The sequence below is a fragment of the Myotis brandtii genome, unplaced genomic scaffold (assembly GCF_000412655.1).
Source record: "Myotis brandtii unplaced genomic scaffold, ASM41265v1 scaffold667, whole genome shotgun sequence".
In the NCBI taxonomy this organism is placed as follows: Eukaryota; Metazoa; Chordata; class Mammalia; order Chiroptera; family Vespertilionidae; genus Myotis; species Myotis brandtii.
Genome location: NW_005370593.1, coordinates 1,013,123 through 1,029,953, shown reverse-complemented (window position 1 = coordinate 1,029,953; position 16,831 = coordinate 1,013,123). Strand labels below are relative to the sequence as shown.

Genomic DNA, 16,831 nt, shown 5'->3' with positions numbered 1-16,831 from the left:
GCGTCCGTGGGCCGGGTGGCCGCGAACGAGTTCCACCTGGAAGCAAGCGGGGGGAGCGGGAGTGGACGCAGATTTCCGCGGAAACACGATCTCCGCGGCAAACTTCAGCGCCTTCCCGGAGACTCGGCCCTTTCACTTTTCCCGGCCCTCGCCGCTCCGTCCTGGGTCCCCTCCACCCGCTTCCCTGCTGCTGCGGGAACTCGGGGCGCGGCGTGCGAAGTTGCACCGCGCAGCCAAAAAACACCGAATCCTGTCGTGGTAGACTCGCCGGTGTGAGGCTTTGATGCTGAGTTTTCGCCGAAAGAAGCATCTTGAGAATCTCCCCGTTTTCCACTAAAGAAAAGTCTAGGGGTGGGGGTGGGGCGCCGCGCGGGAGCGCGCGCGCACTTACCCACCGAGAAACACCCTCCCTCCCTCGCCCCCTCCCTCCCTCCGCGCTATTAGACATGCGAGGGAGGTGGAGGCTCGGCTCCGGGTGCAGCTGAAGCTGCAAGGTGCTCGGGAAGTCGAGGCGAACCACCAGGACGTTTAGCAAACGATTCGAGAGAAAAGTTGTAAGGGGAGACGGTTATAGTTGTACCGTCTGACAGACCCTGTGTGGGCCCGTGCTTGATACATGGGAATTTAAAACTAGACCGAAATAGGCGTGCAGATGGTGTGTACGCGCGTTTTAAGTTTAAATTCCCACTGGTAATTGGCTTTTCCCCTTTGTGGTAGGTAAGGGATCGTATCATGAAAAGAATGTCCAGCTGTGAAACGGTGAAATACATACTTGGGTGTATTTACTGATCTTTGCTTACGCTGCTTCCTACAGGTGTTGGGGGCGGGGGGGGGGGGGGCCTGCTCCACTTAAGTCCAAAACCGATATTCATTTGGACAGAAAGAATAGTAGAGGGTGTTTATTGACATCGAGGATCTCATTCAGTACAGGGAATATTTCTCTAGGCACCCACTTAAAATGGTTCTTTTAACAAAAATTTGATCTAGGTGCAACTATTCGGAAAAACATTTAGTTAAGTAAGATATTAGTAAAATGTGTTTGGAAATGTTTCACTGTCAATTCCAATGTGTTTGACTTTAATATGGTAAAACTGCTCTACTTTTAATGTACATACTGACCATATAGGTAAACTAACTAGACAGTTTCTAGATTAAGGTTTTTGCTTCCATTTTAAATTGCTTTCTCATTTACAGTTTTTTTCTCTACCTATTCTTTGTAATTGACCCACATTTCTTGTATCTATAGTACATCAAAGGAAGAGAGGAGTAAGTGTAGATGGCCAAAAACTTACATAGGCCTTGGAGTATGCATAACTAAACATATGAGTTATGCCTATGTATGTAACTCAAGAAATAGCACTATTGATCTGTTTGACTTAAGGCAGAAATTAGAATGACACAGATGACACTAGGTAACAATCAATTTGTCATGTGTAAGCTACATTTTTTTAACCCACCTCAGCAGGTCTTATTTTGTCATTCTTTGTACATTATAAGAGCATTGTCACAGAATTATAATTCTTTTATCAGATTTTTAGCACCCCTTCTCCCATTTAAATTATTCTGGCAATTTAAAAAATGTATTGCAAAACTGTTATCTTAATTGTGTCACATGGTACTTATCCTAAATGTTTTCCCCAGCCCCTCTCTCCCCCTTCCCCATTTCTGTTTGAAAGGCAGATTTAGTACCCTTACTCTTTTGGAGAAAATAAATTATTTTGACCTGCAAGAGTTTTTAAGGAATAAAATATTATATTTGCATTCCTATTTTGGAATTGAAGTTGTGGAACAGGTTACAATAATAGTTTTGTAACTCACTTTTTTTAATTGAAGAAAAAATTATGTCTCATGAAGACCATACTAAATTTATTCTTTCACCATTAGCAGGACTTAAAGTGTTGCCTTTGGTATTCACTTCTTAAATATGAAATGGCATAATAGAGATTTTCTTGGTAGCTACAGAATAAGTTTTAATTGTCACAATTTCAGTTTTCATAGATATTATTTTAAGTCATCTATTTGGGCTGTAATATCCATGATTTTTTTCTTTATACACCAAGCAATTATGCAGATACTATAATTGACTGAAGAAGCATTGTGTAGTGTTCTGTTTCACTAATGTCTATTTTCCTAAAAGATACGTGTGAATACATCTAAAGTACACCAGGGGTATTTAGTTTTAAAAGAACTGGACAGAAACTTTGGTAAAGTGATCCATCATTTGGCGATCTGGGTAATCACACTGTTTAAGTGAAGGTTGTTGTATATAATTTTATCAAGCCAGGAAAAGCCATATTCGAAATTAAGGAAAATAGTTATAATGGTAAGAATTTTAAAAAATTTTTGTTAATTCTCACCCAAGGATATTTTTCCCTTGGTTTTTAGAGAGTGGAAGGAGAGAGGAGGGGGGGAGAGAGAAACATTGATGTGAGAGAGACATCTTCTCATTGCTTGGTTGCCTCCTGCATGTACCCCAACTTGCCCTTGACAGGGAATCAAACCTGAGACTCGTAGGTTGAGGGCTGACACTCTTAACCACTGAGCCAAACCAGCTAGGGCTATAATGGTAAGAATTTTAAATTCAACTTTCATTGGTTTTCTGACTGTTCATTGGACCCCTTAGGGATTTTTCCTGGGTGTCTTGAGACTTTCTCTAACAACCCACCCTCCCAGACAAAAGCAGCTTCTATTTTTGTCTGTTAAATGTATGTAATTAAATATAAGATCTCCTTTGAAAAATGAAATCATCTTCATTAAAAAATTTGAAAGCCTCTGATTTGTTATTCATTAATTCAGACTACCTTTATTTAGCACTTACTCTGTGCCTGGCCTTTATAAATTAGAGATGGCTAGCTCAGACTTTAGTTGAAGAGGTAGTTAACTATAATTATAGGAGTAAATAGTTACAAGTACTAAGAGATGCAGAAGAGAATGGAATTTGGATGTTTTAACTGCAGAAGTTTGAATGTAAGAGAGACAATCAACAAGGTTGGTCTTCTTTCATTGTATTTTGGAAGTTGACTGTCCACAATACCTACAGCCAAAATAGGCTGTTCATGTTTTGCTCCTTAAATATCACTGGTATGTGTCACATGGTTAGATACTTAAGCTTTTCATTATGAAGAATTAGCGGTAAAAAGTGAATTTTCATATTTCTAGTTTCATATTAGATTTAGCCTAGTTTATTATACCCCTGACCAATATTTTAGTAAGAAGCTGGGCACTGTGATACAAGGAAATATTAACTATCGCTACCTTAAAAGAGCTTATAGCTTTGTTGGGGAGTTAGACAATTTAGGAATAGTTAGATGCCAGTTCAAGGCAGAGTAAAAAACCATATTTAAGGCAGTACATACTGATTTAAAAATGGTGTTAAGGAATTTAGATAAAGGAGGAAGTTTATTAACTTTATTTCATTTGGAAGTTTCGTAGGATTGGGATAAGTGAGAGAAAAAAGACATGTAAGTAGGTTAGAGACACTGGCCCGAAAACACAGGGAAGTGCAGGATAGATTGGCAGATGAGGCAAAAATATAAGGTTAAAATGTAAGAGCATCACTTTGTGCCTTTATGAGTCAAATTGAGAGATTGGGGGGAAAGTATTAACATAAGGTTAATAGAAGGCATGATCAAGAAATAAATAATGCTTGCATTACTATAGCCACTTTGCTATATTTAGCATTGTTAAATAGCCTAGGAAAAACTACTTTGGCTTATATAGTGTAGTTCATTGTTTTCCTGTTGATCCAAAATTTTATGTTTATTTTTATACTTACTTTTTCAGAGCCAAGATAATACCTTAGTTTACTTATTTATTTTTTATTTTGGTTGACTAGAGACTAGTGGAAAATTAACATTCCAATGGTCTGGGGAATTAAAAGGTCCAACTGTCTGTTCTTTACTAAGTATATAACCCTTTGGATGTTTCTTTTGAGTATTAAATCAAATGGTCTCTTAAATAATTTTCTAAAGTTTATGAGCTTCATTTCATTTCTGTATTTTCGTTTGTCTTTAGACATACTGTTAGCTGAAAGTCAAGTGATACCACCATTTATTGCTAAAACCAATGAGTTTTTCATAAAGAAACACTGACTTATTTGTCTTTATTTCTTACATCTAGCAGCTAATCACCAAACTCTCTTTGTCTTGGTTTGCTCGTTTCAGTTATGTGATAGTTCAAGAGCTTAAAAGTTTTCAGTATTGGTCCATCTCTTGTGTTTTGTGCCCCACCAAATCTAATTTTGCGTTCCACTTCCAATCTTTAAAATGTCTTCTTGCTTATAACAAGGTCTATCTAATTCCTTTTTGCTTTGAAGACCCTTTATAGCCAGATCTTCAGAAATTAAAAAACACTCTTATTTTTCAAAATGGCAACTGTGCTCTACCACTCTACCCTAATCACACACCTGGAATTTCTTCTGTTTTAAATCCAAATTTTAAAGTATTGTGTATGGCTTTTTTTGCACTATGACTGCAGGTTAGAATAGTTGTAACACACTGTATGGAACACAAAACCTAAAATATTTACTGTCTGGTTGTTAGTCTATACCCCTTCCTGAGATTCTTACTTGACCTCTTAATGTTTCCATCATTAAGAAAATTGTTAAACCTTACCTAATGTAGTTTGTATAATGAAAATAATGGTTTCCCTCCTCTACAGCATTGCAGTATTGAATATCAGATTACATCCTTTCCCCTACTTCTCAGTCCTCCAAAGTAAGGAGAAAGGACTCAGACCCTGGAAGGGAGGTGAGCATATTCATAGCACTGGTTTAGTGGGCTTCTCTATACATACCTTTGTACCCGCAAAACCTCTGACATGAAGCTAAGGAGATAGTGGCTAAGCCCAGTAAATACCTAATGAGTTGTTTACATAGGTTGATAAAAATGAAATGACCTTTGGTTCTTCTGTTTTCACCACAGAATATGGAAATGGTCTAGGAAGAGTTTAGAACAGTGGTTCTCAACCTTGGCTGCACATTAGAATCACCTGGGAATCTTTTTAAAATCCTGATTTCTGGGCCTCGTCCTCCCGAAATTCTGTCTCTTTGTTACTAATGTTGTGGCCCCACCCCATAACAAAGAAACAGTTTCCGGAGGATGAGGCCCAGAAATCAGAATTTTAAAAGATTCCTAGGTGATTCTAATGTGCAGCCAAGGTTGAGAACCACTGTGTTAGAAGAAAGTGTTGATTAAATAATAGGGAAGGTAGTTAATGTGTTTGTGAATGGTTTAGGTCACAGGGGTCCTCAAACTTTTTAAAGAGGGGGCCAGTTCACTGTCCCTCAGACCGTTGGAGGGCCGGACTATAGTTTAAAAAAAAACTATGAACAAATTCCTATGCACACTGCACATATCTTATTTTGAAGTAAAAAAACAAAACGGGAACAAATACAATATTTGTATTTGCATGTGGCCCTCGGGCCGTAGTTTGAGGACCCCTGGTTTAGGGGGTCATTGGTTTTCTAATATTTTATTAAGGGAAACTTTGCATGTAGTAAATACTTGAAATGTTAAAAGATAAAAATGGGTAAAAGCAGAATTACCTTTGGTGAGTAGGGCTTGTGGAGCTTCCAGAGGACTGCCTATTTGGACCTTCCTATTTGGAAATACTTCCATTGAGCTTCAGGCTTACTGTTTATAAACCCATAATTTGTGTTAATGAGTAGCCTATAGTTCTTGGGGGGGAAAAATCTATACTTTTTATAAGAATATTCTGTGGTAAATTTTATAGGCCCATAGCAGTATGTGATTTTTTTTTTTTAATTGTGACTATAAATGTGACTTCAAGATTGCCTGGTGGTTTAAGATCTCAGTCTGGAGATTGATTCATTTAATCATCAAATATTTGAGCACCTGCTGTGTGTCAGGCACTGTTCTGGGTGCTAGGAATATGGTTAAAAAACACAACAAACATAATCTTCCTCTTAACAGTTTAATCCTAAATCCTACCAAGATACGCTTCCAAGTTATTTAGTTACTACATAAATGGGTGAAATTTTTAATAGATTTTCTTTTCAATTCATCTGATTGTAATCTTGTCTAAAGACTAATTCATAGGAATGATGACTTTTTTAGTGTTCCTTTCAACCTTAAGATTGTGTGCTTATATGCTTTGAGTCAAAGGATATATTATAGAATCTGACTGGCTCCTACAGGTATTGCATTGTTTAATTACTTAGCTATCTTATATATGTTAAAATTTTTTTTTCATTATCTTTTCTAATTTTTCACAGCATTAATAAATTTGTCAATGAACATTAAGAAAAATAACAGTATAGTGGTATTATACCATATTCATCTTTCAGTACCAGTTGACATTTTTATTCTTAAACTATTCTAGATAAGTTTACCTGAGATTGTGGGATATATGGGTTTGAGTCTTCTCTTTTGAATATCTGTTTATATAAGGGATATTTTATTTATTTGACTTAAAGAAGATGGAATGTGTAATTAAAAATTTCTGTGTAATTAGGTCATGAAAATGTAATTTCCTATAATAAAATGTGATTTTAAAAATGTTTGTGTGGAAAATAAAAATTAGATGGTTCTGGCTGAATACATTGTTACAGATCATAGTCTTCATTCTAGTGGTCTAATTTTTGACTAAATTTTTGGAACCTTAAAATTTGTGTATATTCCCTCCACAAATACCTTTAGAAAACCTTTTAGATTGATAAATTACAGCACTTCTTTTGTAAACATACTTTACTTTTTTGTTTGCCAAAGACTTAAAGAACATTTTTATTTTAGTATTTATTAGGACTCATGCATTTATTGAGTAGTTGCTATGTGAGAGACACTGTTCTCGGCTCTTGGGATATATTGATGAAATAAAGATGTGTGCCTTTATGGATCTTTATTAAACCTGAAGTGGGGTGGGGAAAGGGATAGAGTTTATGAGAAGTAATAAAGAGATAAGTTGTATAGTATGTTAGGAGATAAGGAGTTAAGCAAGGGGGATTTTGGTGGAGGGTATTGGGAAAAGTAAGTGCAACAGCAGGAACATGCTTAACATGTCAAAGAACAGTTCAGTGTTTCTTATTGTGACTGGAGCAGAATGAGAGTGGGGCAAATAGAATAAGAGTAGGTCAGAGAGAAAGAGGGTTGGAGAAGGCAGTTGAAAGGACGTGTTTTTCACTTTTAGGAGCCACTGAGAGTTTGAGCAAAAGAATGAGAGGCTTTGACACATGGTTGCTCTGATAATGAATAAACTAGGGAAGTGGGTGGGCAGAAACCAGGTAAATTCGTTTAGAAGCCTTGGAATAATCTAGGACCAGAGATGATGGTCAGAGTAATAGCAGTAAATGTCGTGAAAAGTGATAGATTCTGGCTGTATTTTGGAGAGCCAGTAGGAATTTCCTGATAGTATGATAACTTCAACATTAAAAATATTTTATGAAATCATACTGTTTATTAATGAATGCAACAGTTTTGTGGAAAGGTACAAAATTTTAGTTTAAACCAAAATTACTAAGAATATTTTTTTCAGTTTCCTAGATTCCTTGTAGAACTTTAAAAAAAAATTTTTTTTTTGCAGAAAGCCACTTCATGTTATTAAAACTCCATTTAAAGGGGCATGTTATGTTTGAATGGCTTAGTAAAAATATCTTGGAAAACTAAGTTGTAGAGATAGCTTCATTTCAGCAGACAATTGTAGGACTGTTTTATTTAAATTTCTTATTGTCTTAATTTCTGTAAGGATAGTTAATCTTTTCCTTGAAATAAGGTTATCTAAAGGCAAAATGAGAAACTGCATTGCAAAATATTAAAAGCTTAATAACTGTTCTAATGCTTAAAGATTGGTCATCAAGAGTAAAAATAAGCAATGATGCTAGAAGTTATAAGAAAATTAGAACAAGTTATATTAAAGTTACATTAAATGTAGAAAGATATGAATAGATTGACATAAATATTACCATTAGATATATTTGAAAGGAATTTTCAAAATAAACATCCAGCATGTAGACATTGGCCATTAGTTTATTAGTGGAGAGCACAAAAAACAATGGATTCTTTCTTAAGCACAGAAGAAAAACTACCTTGGCTAGTCAGTGGAGGGCAATTTTGACTTGGATGTTGAAGGCCAGGGGATAATTCATGTATTTATAATTCAGGTGTTTGAAATTAAATACCCTTATAACCTATTAGAGTCAACCTCATGAAAGCTTTCTTTCTCTCATGAGGTGGTAATAACATACTCACCTAAACAAATGGCAAAATATCCTTGAGGGCAGGGTGATGGCAATTTTTTTTCTAGTCGAGGGTTTTTCAAACATTTTTTAAAACCTGAAAACACTTTTTTAAACTAAAGCTTCTGAGTTAAGTAAAACTGTAAACCAGATTTTTAAAAAAAGCACTACTCTGTTGAGAGATTTGAAAAGAGAACAACTCTATTTGCCCAATACTATTATTTCCTACCTCTAGGTGAAAGAATTTTTCTACCACAATTCGAAAATCACTATATGGTGATTGATGACATAAGCTTTGAAGCTGACTTAATAGCAGGTAGCCTGCCCAATAGCATTGTTAGAAAGAAGGACATAGATGTTACTTGCTGTATCTAATTGGTAGTTTGTTGTGAATTTGCTGTGAAAACCATAAATGTCACACAAGCCTAACATTTCTAATTTAAACTTTAATATTCATGATTCAGAGACTACTGCTATCAAATTAATTGCAGTGTGTTAAAGCTTCAGTATTAAAATTTATCCTCAATATATAGAGTTTTATTTCTCTATTATATAAAAAACCTTCCAGTTTTCAGTAATCAATGACAGGGTGATGACTTCATGACTCCACTTATCTTCATTTAATTTTAAGGCCCTTTTATTTCTGAGTATTTAAAAATACATTTTGTGATATTGTTTTGTTTCTGCTCTCTTACTCTATAACTTGAGATACTAAAGTATCTCAGTATTTTGAGGATTATTTTATAGGAGAGCAGAAATGAAGTTTAATGTGTTTGAATAAACAGAAATATTAATAAAGGTATGACTGGCAAGGATTTGATTTATAGTTGAAAATTTCTACAATACTCGGGTCCATATGACATTGCATTCTTAACTTTTCTCTGTTAACTTTATCTCTTAAACTGTGGAAGGCAGGGGACTGTCTTTGAATTGCTCTTCGTTTTCAGAATAGATATTTGTTTAATAAAGGACTTATGTAGTTCTAGTGTTTGTACTATTTAACATAAAAATTCGAAGTAATCACTAGATGTTTTCTTTTGATGTACATTTTAAAGTACGTTGTCTGCATTTTTTTGTTCTAAATAAGGAAAAACACACCTCATATTCTACCTTTTTATTTTTTTCCCCTTGATTGATTGTTAGCTATAGAATCACAAACTAATTTTCCTTTTTATCATAGGTTAAGATTTTAAGACAATTTTAACTAAAACCAAAAAACAAGTTAATGGGATTGGATGGCTCTGTCCTAATCTCTTTTAGTTACAGTTATTGTGTAATCTGCTGCCAGATAAATATTTCTAAGTCACAAGTCTAATCACATCATTTTTATAAATCTTCAACAGCCTCCCAGGTTCTAAGAATCAAATTAGGAAACCGAACTAATATTTAGTAAGCACCATTTGTTTGCTAGGCACTTAATATTTGAGAAAATTTTTTTTTCTTAAATTTATATAGATAACGTGGCCCCATTTTATAGATGGGGGAACCATGTCTCAAGAGGGTTGGGGCTTAACTGTTATAAACTAGGAAATAATAGTCTTACTAGAAATCAGTTCTACTTGTTGTTTCCTAATTCTTTTGTTACTCCTTCAACATAGTCATATTTTATTTTTTACAAAAGTGAACCTAATAAACATTTTGTTTGAATATCACATGGCTGATGCTTTTAAAATTAATATTTAGTTGAGGCTAATAGGATAAACTTTTAAACACAAGAATAAGACTGACATTTTATTTTTAAATATTTTGCCTGAAATGTTAGTCAAAAATTTAAATTATAAGGACAGTTTCTCTTTACCATTAGTTGCTAGCATAGCAAATAGTATAATCTGAATAGATGTTTACTTGAAATTGAGGTCATTGGAGAAGCCAGCTACTGGGAGCCAGGTGGTAGTTTTTTCCTTACCTTAATTTTTTTCTTCATCTTCTTTATATTCTTTAGTTTACCAGGGTTATTCTGTATGTTAATGGGCATAACTGAATATTTTCCCTATCTTGTAAAATTTTGATGTGGTGGAAATGATATATTGCTTTTATTTTTAAATATATTTCTACTGATTTCAGAGAGGAAGGGAGAGAAATATAGAAACATTAGTGATGAGAGAGAATCATTGATTGGCTGCCTATTGCATGCCCCACACTGGGGCTTGAGCCTGTACCCCCAGCATATGGCCTGACAGGGAATCGAACTGTGACCTCCTGATCCATAGGTCAATGCTCAATCACTGAGCCACGCTGGCCAGCCTATATTGCCTTTTTTTTCTTTTTTAATAAATTTTTATTGATTTCAGAGAGGAAAGGCGGGGGGGGGGGGAGAAAGAGAGAGAGAGAGAGAAACATCAGTGATGAGAGAGAATCATTGATTGGCTGCCTCCTGCACGCCCCACACCGGGGATCGGGGATCGAGCCCGAAACCTGGGCATGTTCCCTGACCGGGAATCGAACTGTGACCTCCAGGTTCATAGGTCAAAGCTCAACCATTGAGCCACGCCTGGCCTGTATTGCGTTTAATTCAATCTCAAAAGAATGTGAAGAATCTCCAAATAAAATTTATAAGAGACTGATTGATTGCTTCCACATAAGTAACCTAAGTTAAATTACATGGAATTTTTCAAAGTTATTTAATGTTGCTGGTATATAAGATACTTCTTTTTATATTTTTATTGATTTCAGAGGGGAAGGGAGAACATCAATGATGAGAGAGAATCATTGATCAGCTGCCTCCTGCACGCCTCCTACTGGGGATCCAGCCAGCAACCTGGGCATGTGCCCCCGACCGGAATCTAACCCAGGATCCTTCAGTCCACAGGCCGACGCTCTATCCACTGAGCCAAACCAGCTAGTGCTATATTTCTAAAAGATTGTCTTGAATATATAACCTTAAAATTCTTTAGCTTGGTGCTGCTCAAAATGTGGTGCACTTTGTAACTCCTCTGAGAGGAAATATATGCAGAAATCAAGCACATTTAGAAACAATTTGACAATTTTATGTCTCTTGAATCTAATAAGAAATTGGGGCTTAGACTTTAAAAAATTTTTATTTTACAAAAGTGGGCTTGTAGATATGGAATAAAAATTAGTTCTTCACCTTAGATAATTTGAGAAACATGTATCTAGTTAAATAATGTCATTATTTGCACTAATTGTCCATTTATTTTCATTTCCCCTTTTACGTATTTGAATATCTTAATTGTCTTTGGGCATAATATTTTATAGATTTCACAGTGTGCTAAAACTTCTTAAATTTTTTTCATTCTAAAATCTTACTAATAAATTCATATGAAATTTCATTTTAAGGAACAAGATTAGAAAGCAGGTTGTTTGTAAAGTTTGTGAGGGATTTTTTAAAGCAGCTAGTATAATTTATTTATCACAAAACATAGCCTCCAGTCATAGAAGGCAGGAAAATTGAGGGGAAGGGAAAGGACTGGTTGTTTCCTTAAATTCATAGAAAAGAGTAGAGACAGAATGATCATTTGATTAATAAGGGCTTATTTTAAAATTTGTGAGATAATAAATTTTGTATTTAAATGTTAGTTAGAATTGCCTTAAATTTTGAAGTCATTTCACATTTATAACAATAAACCATAGACATTTTATGGTGATTTTTTAAAATATATGTAACATTGTTAACTTGTGTGGTGCTTTGTTATGAATATCTTTAATATGTATATAATTTAATGTATAATTCACGATTAAGATTTGTTCTTTTTCTCCTCTTTCTAGGCAGATGATCCATTTGATGATCTTGAAGACCTTTGCACAAAAATGAGGGAAATACAAAGAACCAAATATAGTTCTGAAATTCAGGATCTATATTTTGAGATGATTTTTTATTTTCGGAATGAGAAGTATATCTGGTTATCTTTATGAATGTAGAGACATGAGAAGAGAGTTATGATGGCAAAAAACAAAGAGCCGCGCCCCCCATCCTATACTATCAGTATAGTTGGACTCTCTGGGACTGAAAAAGACAAAGGTAACTGTGGAGTTGGAAAGTCTTGTTTGTGCAATAGATTTGTACGCTCAAAAGCAGATGAATATTATCCAGAGCATACTTCTGTGCTCAGCACCATTGACTTCGGAGGACGAGTAGTAAATAATGATCACTTTTTGTACTGGGGTGACATAACACTAAATGGTGAAGATGGAGTAGAATGCAAAATTCATGTCATTGAACAAACAGAATTCATTGATGACCAGACTTTCTTGCCTCATCGGAGTACAAATTTACAACCGTATATAAAACGTGCAGCTGCTTCTAAATTGCAGTCAGCAGAAAAACTAATGTACATTTGCACTGATCAACTAGGCTTGGAGCAAGACTTTGAACAGAAGCAAATGCCTGAAGGAAAGCTCAATGTAGATGGATTTTTATTGTGCATTGATGTAAGTCAGGGATGTAATAGAAAGTTTGATGATCAACTTAAATTTGTGAATAACCTTTTTGTCCAACTATCAAAATCAAAAAAACCTCTAATAATAGCAGCAACTAAATGTGATGAATGCGTGGATCACTATCTTAGAGAAGTTCAGGCATTTGCTTCAAACAAAAAGAACCTTCTTGTAGTGGAAACATCAGCACGATTGAATGTCAACATTGAAACATGTTTCACTGCACTGGTACAAATGTTGGATAAAACTCGTGGCAAACCTAAAATTATTCCCTATCTGGATGCTTTTAAAACACAGAGACAACTTGTTGTCACAGCAACAGATAAGTTTGAAAAACTTGTGCAGACTGTGAGAGATTATCATGCAACTTGGAAAACTGTTAGTAATAAATTAAAAAATCATCCTGATTATGAAGAATACATCAATTTAGAGGGAACAAAAAAGGCCCGAAATACTTTCTCAAAACATATAGAACAACTTAAACAGGAACATATAAGAAAAAGGAGAGAAGAATATATAAATACCTTACCAAGAGCTTTTAACACTCTTTTGCCAAATCTAGAAGAGATTGAACATTTGAATTGGTCAGAAGCTTTGAAGTTAATGGAAAAGAGAGCAGATTTTCAGTTATGTTTTGTGGTGCTAGAAAAAACACCTTGGGATGAAACTGATCATATAGACAAAATTAATGATAGGCGAATCCCATTTGACCTCCTGAGCACTTTAGAAGCTGAAAAAGTCTATCAGAACCATGTACAACATCTAATATCAGAGAAAAGGAGGGTAGAAATGAAGGAAAAATTCAAAAAGACTTTGGAAAAAATTCAGTTTATTTCACCTGGACAGCCATGGGAGGAAGTCATGTGCTTTGTTATGGAGGATGAAGCCTTCAAGTATATTACAGAGGCTGACAGCAAAGAGGTGTATAGTAGGCATCAGCGAGAAATAGTTGAAAAAGCCAAAGAAGAGTTTCAGGAAATGCTTTTTGAGCATTCGGAACTTTTTTATGATTTAGATCTTAATGCAACACCTAGTTCAGATAAAATGAGTGAAATTCATACAGTTTTGAGTGAAGAACCTAGATATAAAGCTTTACAGAAACTTGCACCTGATAGGGAGTCTCTTCTACTTAAGCATATAGGTTTTGTTTATCATCCTACTAAAGAAACATGTCTTAGTGGCCAAAATTGTATGGACATTAGAGTAGAGCAGTTACTTGCCAGTAGTCTTTTGCAGTTAGATCATGGTCGCTTAAGACTGTATCATGATAGTACCAATATAGATAAAGTTAACCTTTTTATTTTAGGGAAGGATGGCCTTGCCCAAGAACTAGCAAATGAGATAAGGACACAATCCACTGATGATGAGTATGCCTTAGATGGAAAAATTTATGAACTTGATCTTCGACCAGTTGATGCCAATTCGCCTTACTTTTTAAGTCAGTTATGGACTGCCGCCTTTAAACCACATGGGTGCTTCTGTGTATTTAATTCCATCGAGTCACTGAATTTTATTGGGGAATTTATTGGAAAAATAAGAACTGAAGCTTCTCAGATCAGAAAAGATAAATATATGGCTAATCTTCCATTTACGTTAATTCTGGCTAATCAGAGAGATTCTATTAGTAAGAATCTACCAATTCTTAGGCATCAAGGGCAACAGTTGGCAAACAAGTTACAATGTCCTTTTGTAGATGTACCTGCTGGTACATATCCTCGGAAGTTTAATGAAACCCAAATAAAACAAGCTCTAAGAGGAGTATTAGAATCAGTTAAACACAATTTAGATGTGGTGAGCCCAGTACCCACCAATAAGGATGTATCAGAAGCTGACTTGAGAATTGTCATGTGTGCCATGTGTGGTGATCCATTTAGTGTGGATCTTATTCTTTCACCCTTCCTTGATTCTCATTCTTGCAGCGCTGCTCAAGCTGGACAGAATAATTCCCTAATGCTTGATAAAATCATTGGTGAAAAAAGGAGGCGAATACAGATCACAATATTATCATATCATTCCTCAATTGGAGTAAGGAAAGATGAACTTGTTCATGGATATATATTAGTTTATTCTGCCAAACGGAAAGCATCAATGGGAATGCTTCGAGCATTTCTATCAGAAGTTCAGGACACCATTCCTGTACAACTGGTGGCAGTTACTGACAGCCAAGCAGATTTTTTTGAAAATGAGGCCATCAAGGAGTTAATGACTGAAGGAGAACACATTGCAACTGAGATCACTGCTAAATTTACAGCATTGTATTCTTTATCTCAGTATCATCGGCAAACCGAGGTCTTTACTCTGTTTTTCAGTGATGTCCTAGAGAAAAAAAATATGATAGAAAATTCCTATTTATCTGATAATACAAGAGAATCAACCCATCAAAGTGAGGATGTTTTTCTACCATCTCCCAGAGATTTTCCCTATAACTACCCTGATTCAGATGATGATACAGAAGCACCGCCTCCTTATAGTCCAATTGGAGATGATGTGCAGTTGCTTCCAACACCTAGTGACCGTTCCAGATATAGATTAGATTTGGAAGGAAATGAATATCCTATTCATAGCACCCCCAACTGTCATGACCATGAACGCAACCATAAAGTGCCTCCACCTATTAAACCTAAACCAGTTGTACCTAAGACTAATGTGAAGAAACTGGATCCAAACCTCTTAAAAACAATAGAAGCTGGTATTGGTAAAAATCCAAGAAAACAGACTTCCCGGGTGCCTTTGGCACATCCTGAAGATATGGATCCTTCAGATAACTATGCGGAACCCATTGATACAATTTTCAAACAGAAGGGCTGTTCTGATGAGATATATGTTGTCCCAGATGATAGCCAGAATCGTATTAAAATTCGAAATTCATTTGTAAATAACACCCAAGGAGATGAAGAAAATGGATTTTCTGATAGAACCTCAAAAAGTCATGGGGAACGAAGGCCTTCAAAATACAAATATAAATCTAAAACCCTGTTTAGTAAAGCCAAGTCATACTATCGACGAACACATTCAGATGCAAGTGATGATGAGGCTTTCACTACTTCTAAAACAAAAAGAAAAGGAAGACATCGTGGAAGTGAAGAAGATCCACTTCTTTCTCCTGTTGAAACTTGGAAAGGTGGTATTGATAATCCTGCAATCACTTCAGACCAGGAATTAGATGATAAGAAAATGAAGAAGAAAATCCACAAAGTAAAAGAAGATAAAAAGGTAAATTTAATTTATCACCACTAATGTTTATAAAGATGCTTGTTTTTACCTTTAACACAAATTTTTTTTATCAGTTTAATGGATTTGACATCAGTGAGAACTTAAGCTGCCTTATGTCATTCAATACATAAAATGACCAGCTTTTTAAAATTTTCAGAATATTTTGTGAGGGCAATTTTTTTTTTTTTTTTACTGATTGTATTGAATTTCACTTATTTGTGCTTTATCTTCTTTGGGTAATTGTATTTCATATTCAGCATGGAAATTCTGGGTGAATATATTCTCTATAAAAACCCAGATATAAAGTGACTTTGTGTTTTGTTTTGTTTTTCTGTTTTGTAAGCATCCCATTTGTCTGGTTTTTCCTTCTGAGCTATCAGTTTTGCAGTATTAATTTGATATACCTATCTCACTCAAGCATATTAACAGTACAATAAAACTAGTAATTTGTAGTCTTTTAAATTTATTAACTTTTCAGGTAACTTTTTTTGTGGATAATGGTATGAAAGATTTCTTAAATATGAATTATAGGATTCTGTTAAAATAGCAAGTTTTTGTCTATTATATTTTAAACTAGAGGCCTGGTGCACAAAAATTTGTGCACCCCAGGGGTCCCCTCAGCCCGGCCTGTGCCCTCTCGCAGTCTGGGACCCCTCAGGGGATGACCACCTGCTGGCTTAGGCCTGCTCCCTGGGGAATTGGGCCTAAGCTGGCAGTCAGACATCCCTCTGGCAGCCCGGGAGCCCTCGGGGGATGTCCACTTGCCAGCAGGGAGCAGGCCTAAGCTGCAGTCGGACATCCTTAGCACTGCTAAGGAGTCGGGAGAGGCTCCCACCACCACTGCTGTACTGGCAGCCATCAGCCTGGCTTGTGGCTGAGCCGAACTTCTCCTGTGGGAGCGCACTGACCACCAGGGGGCAGCTCCTGCATTGAGCGTCTGGCCCCTGGTGGTCAGTGTGTGTCATAGTGACCAGTCATTCCCAGTTGTTCTGCTGTTAGGGTCAATTTGCATATTACCCTTTTATTATATAG

General features: G+C 35.7%; 1 protein-coding gene across 2 annotated transcripts in view; it reads left to right on the top strand.

The window, feature by feature from the left end:
* Window positions 1-11,918: 11,918 nt before the first annotated feature.
* ARHGAP5 (Rho GTPase activating protein 5) overlaps window positions 11,919-16,831 on the top strand; it is a 74,176-nt gene continuing 69,263 nt past the window's right edge. For both annotated transcript variants that reach the window (XM_005880980.2, XM_014528983.1), the window contains exon 1: window positions 11,919-15,799. In XM_005880980.2, the coding sequence (XP_005881042.1) occupies window positions 12,089-15,799 (3,711 nt within the window). In that variant the 5' untranslated portion in view covers window positions 11,919-12,088. The remainder of the gene's footprint in view (window positions 15,800-16,831) is intronic.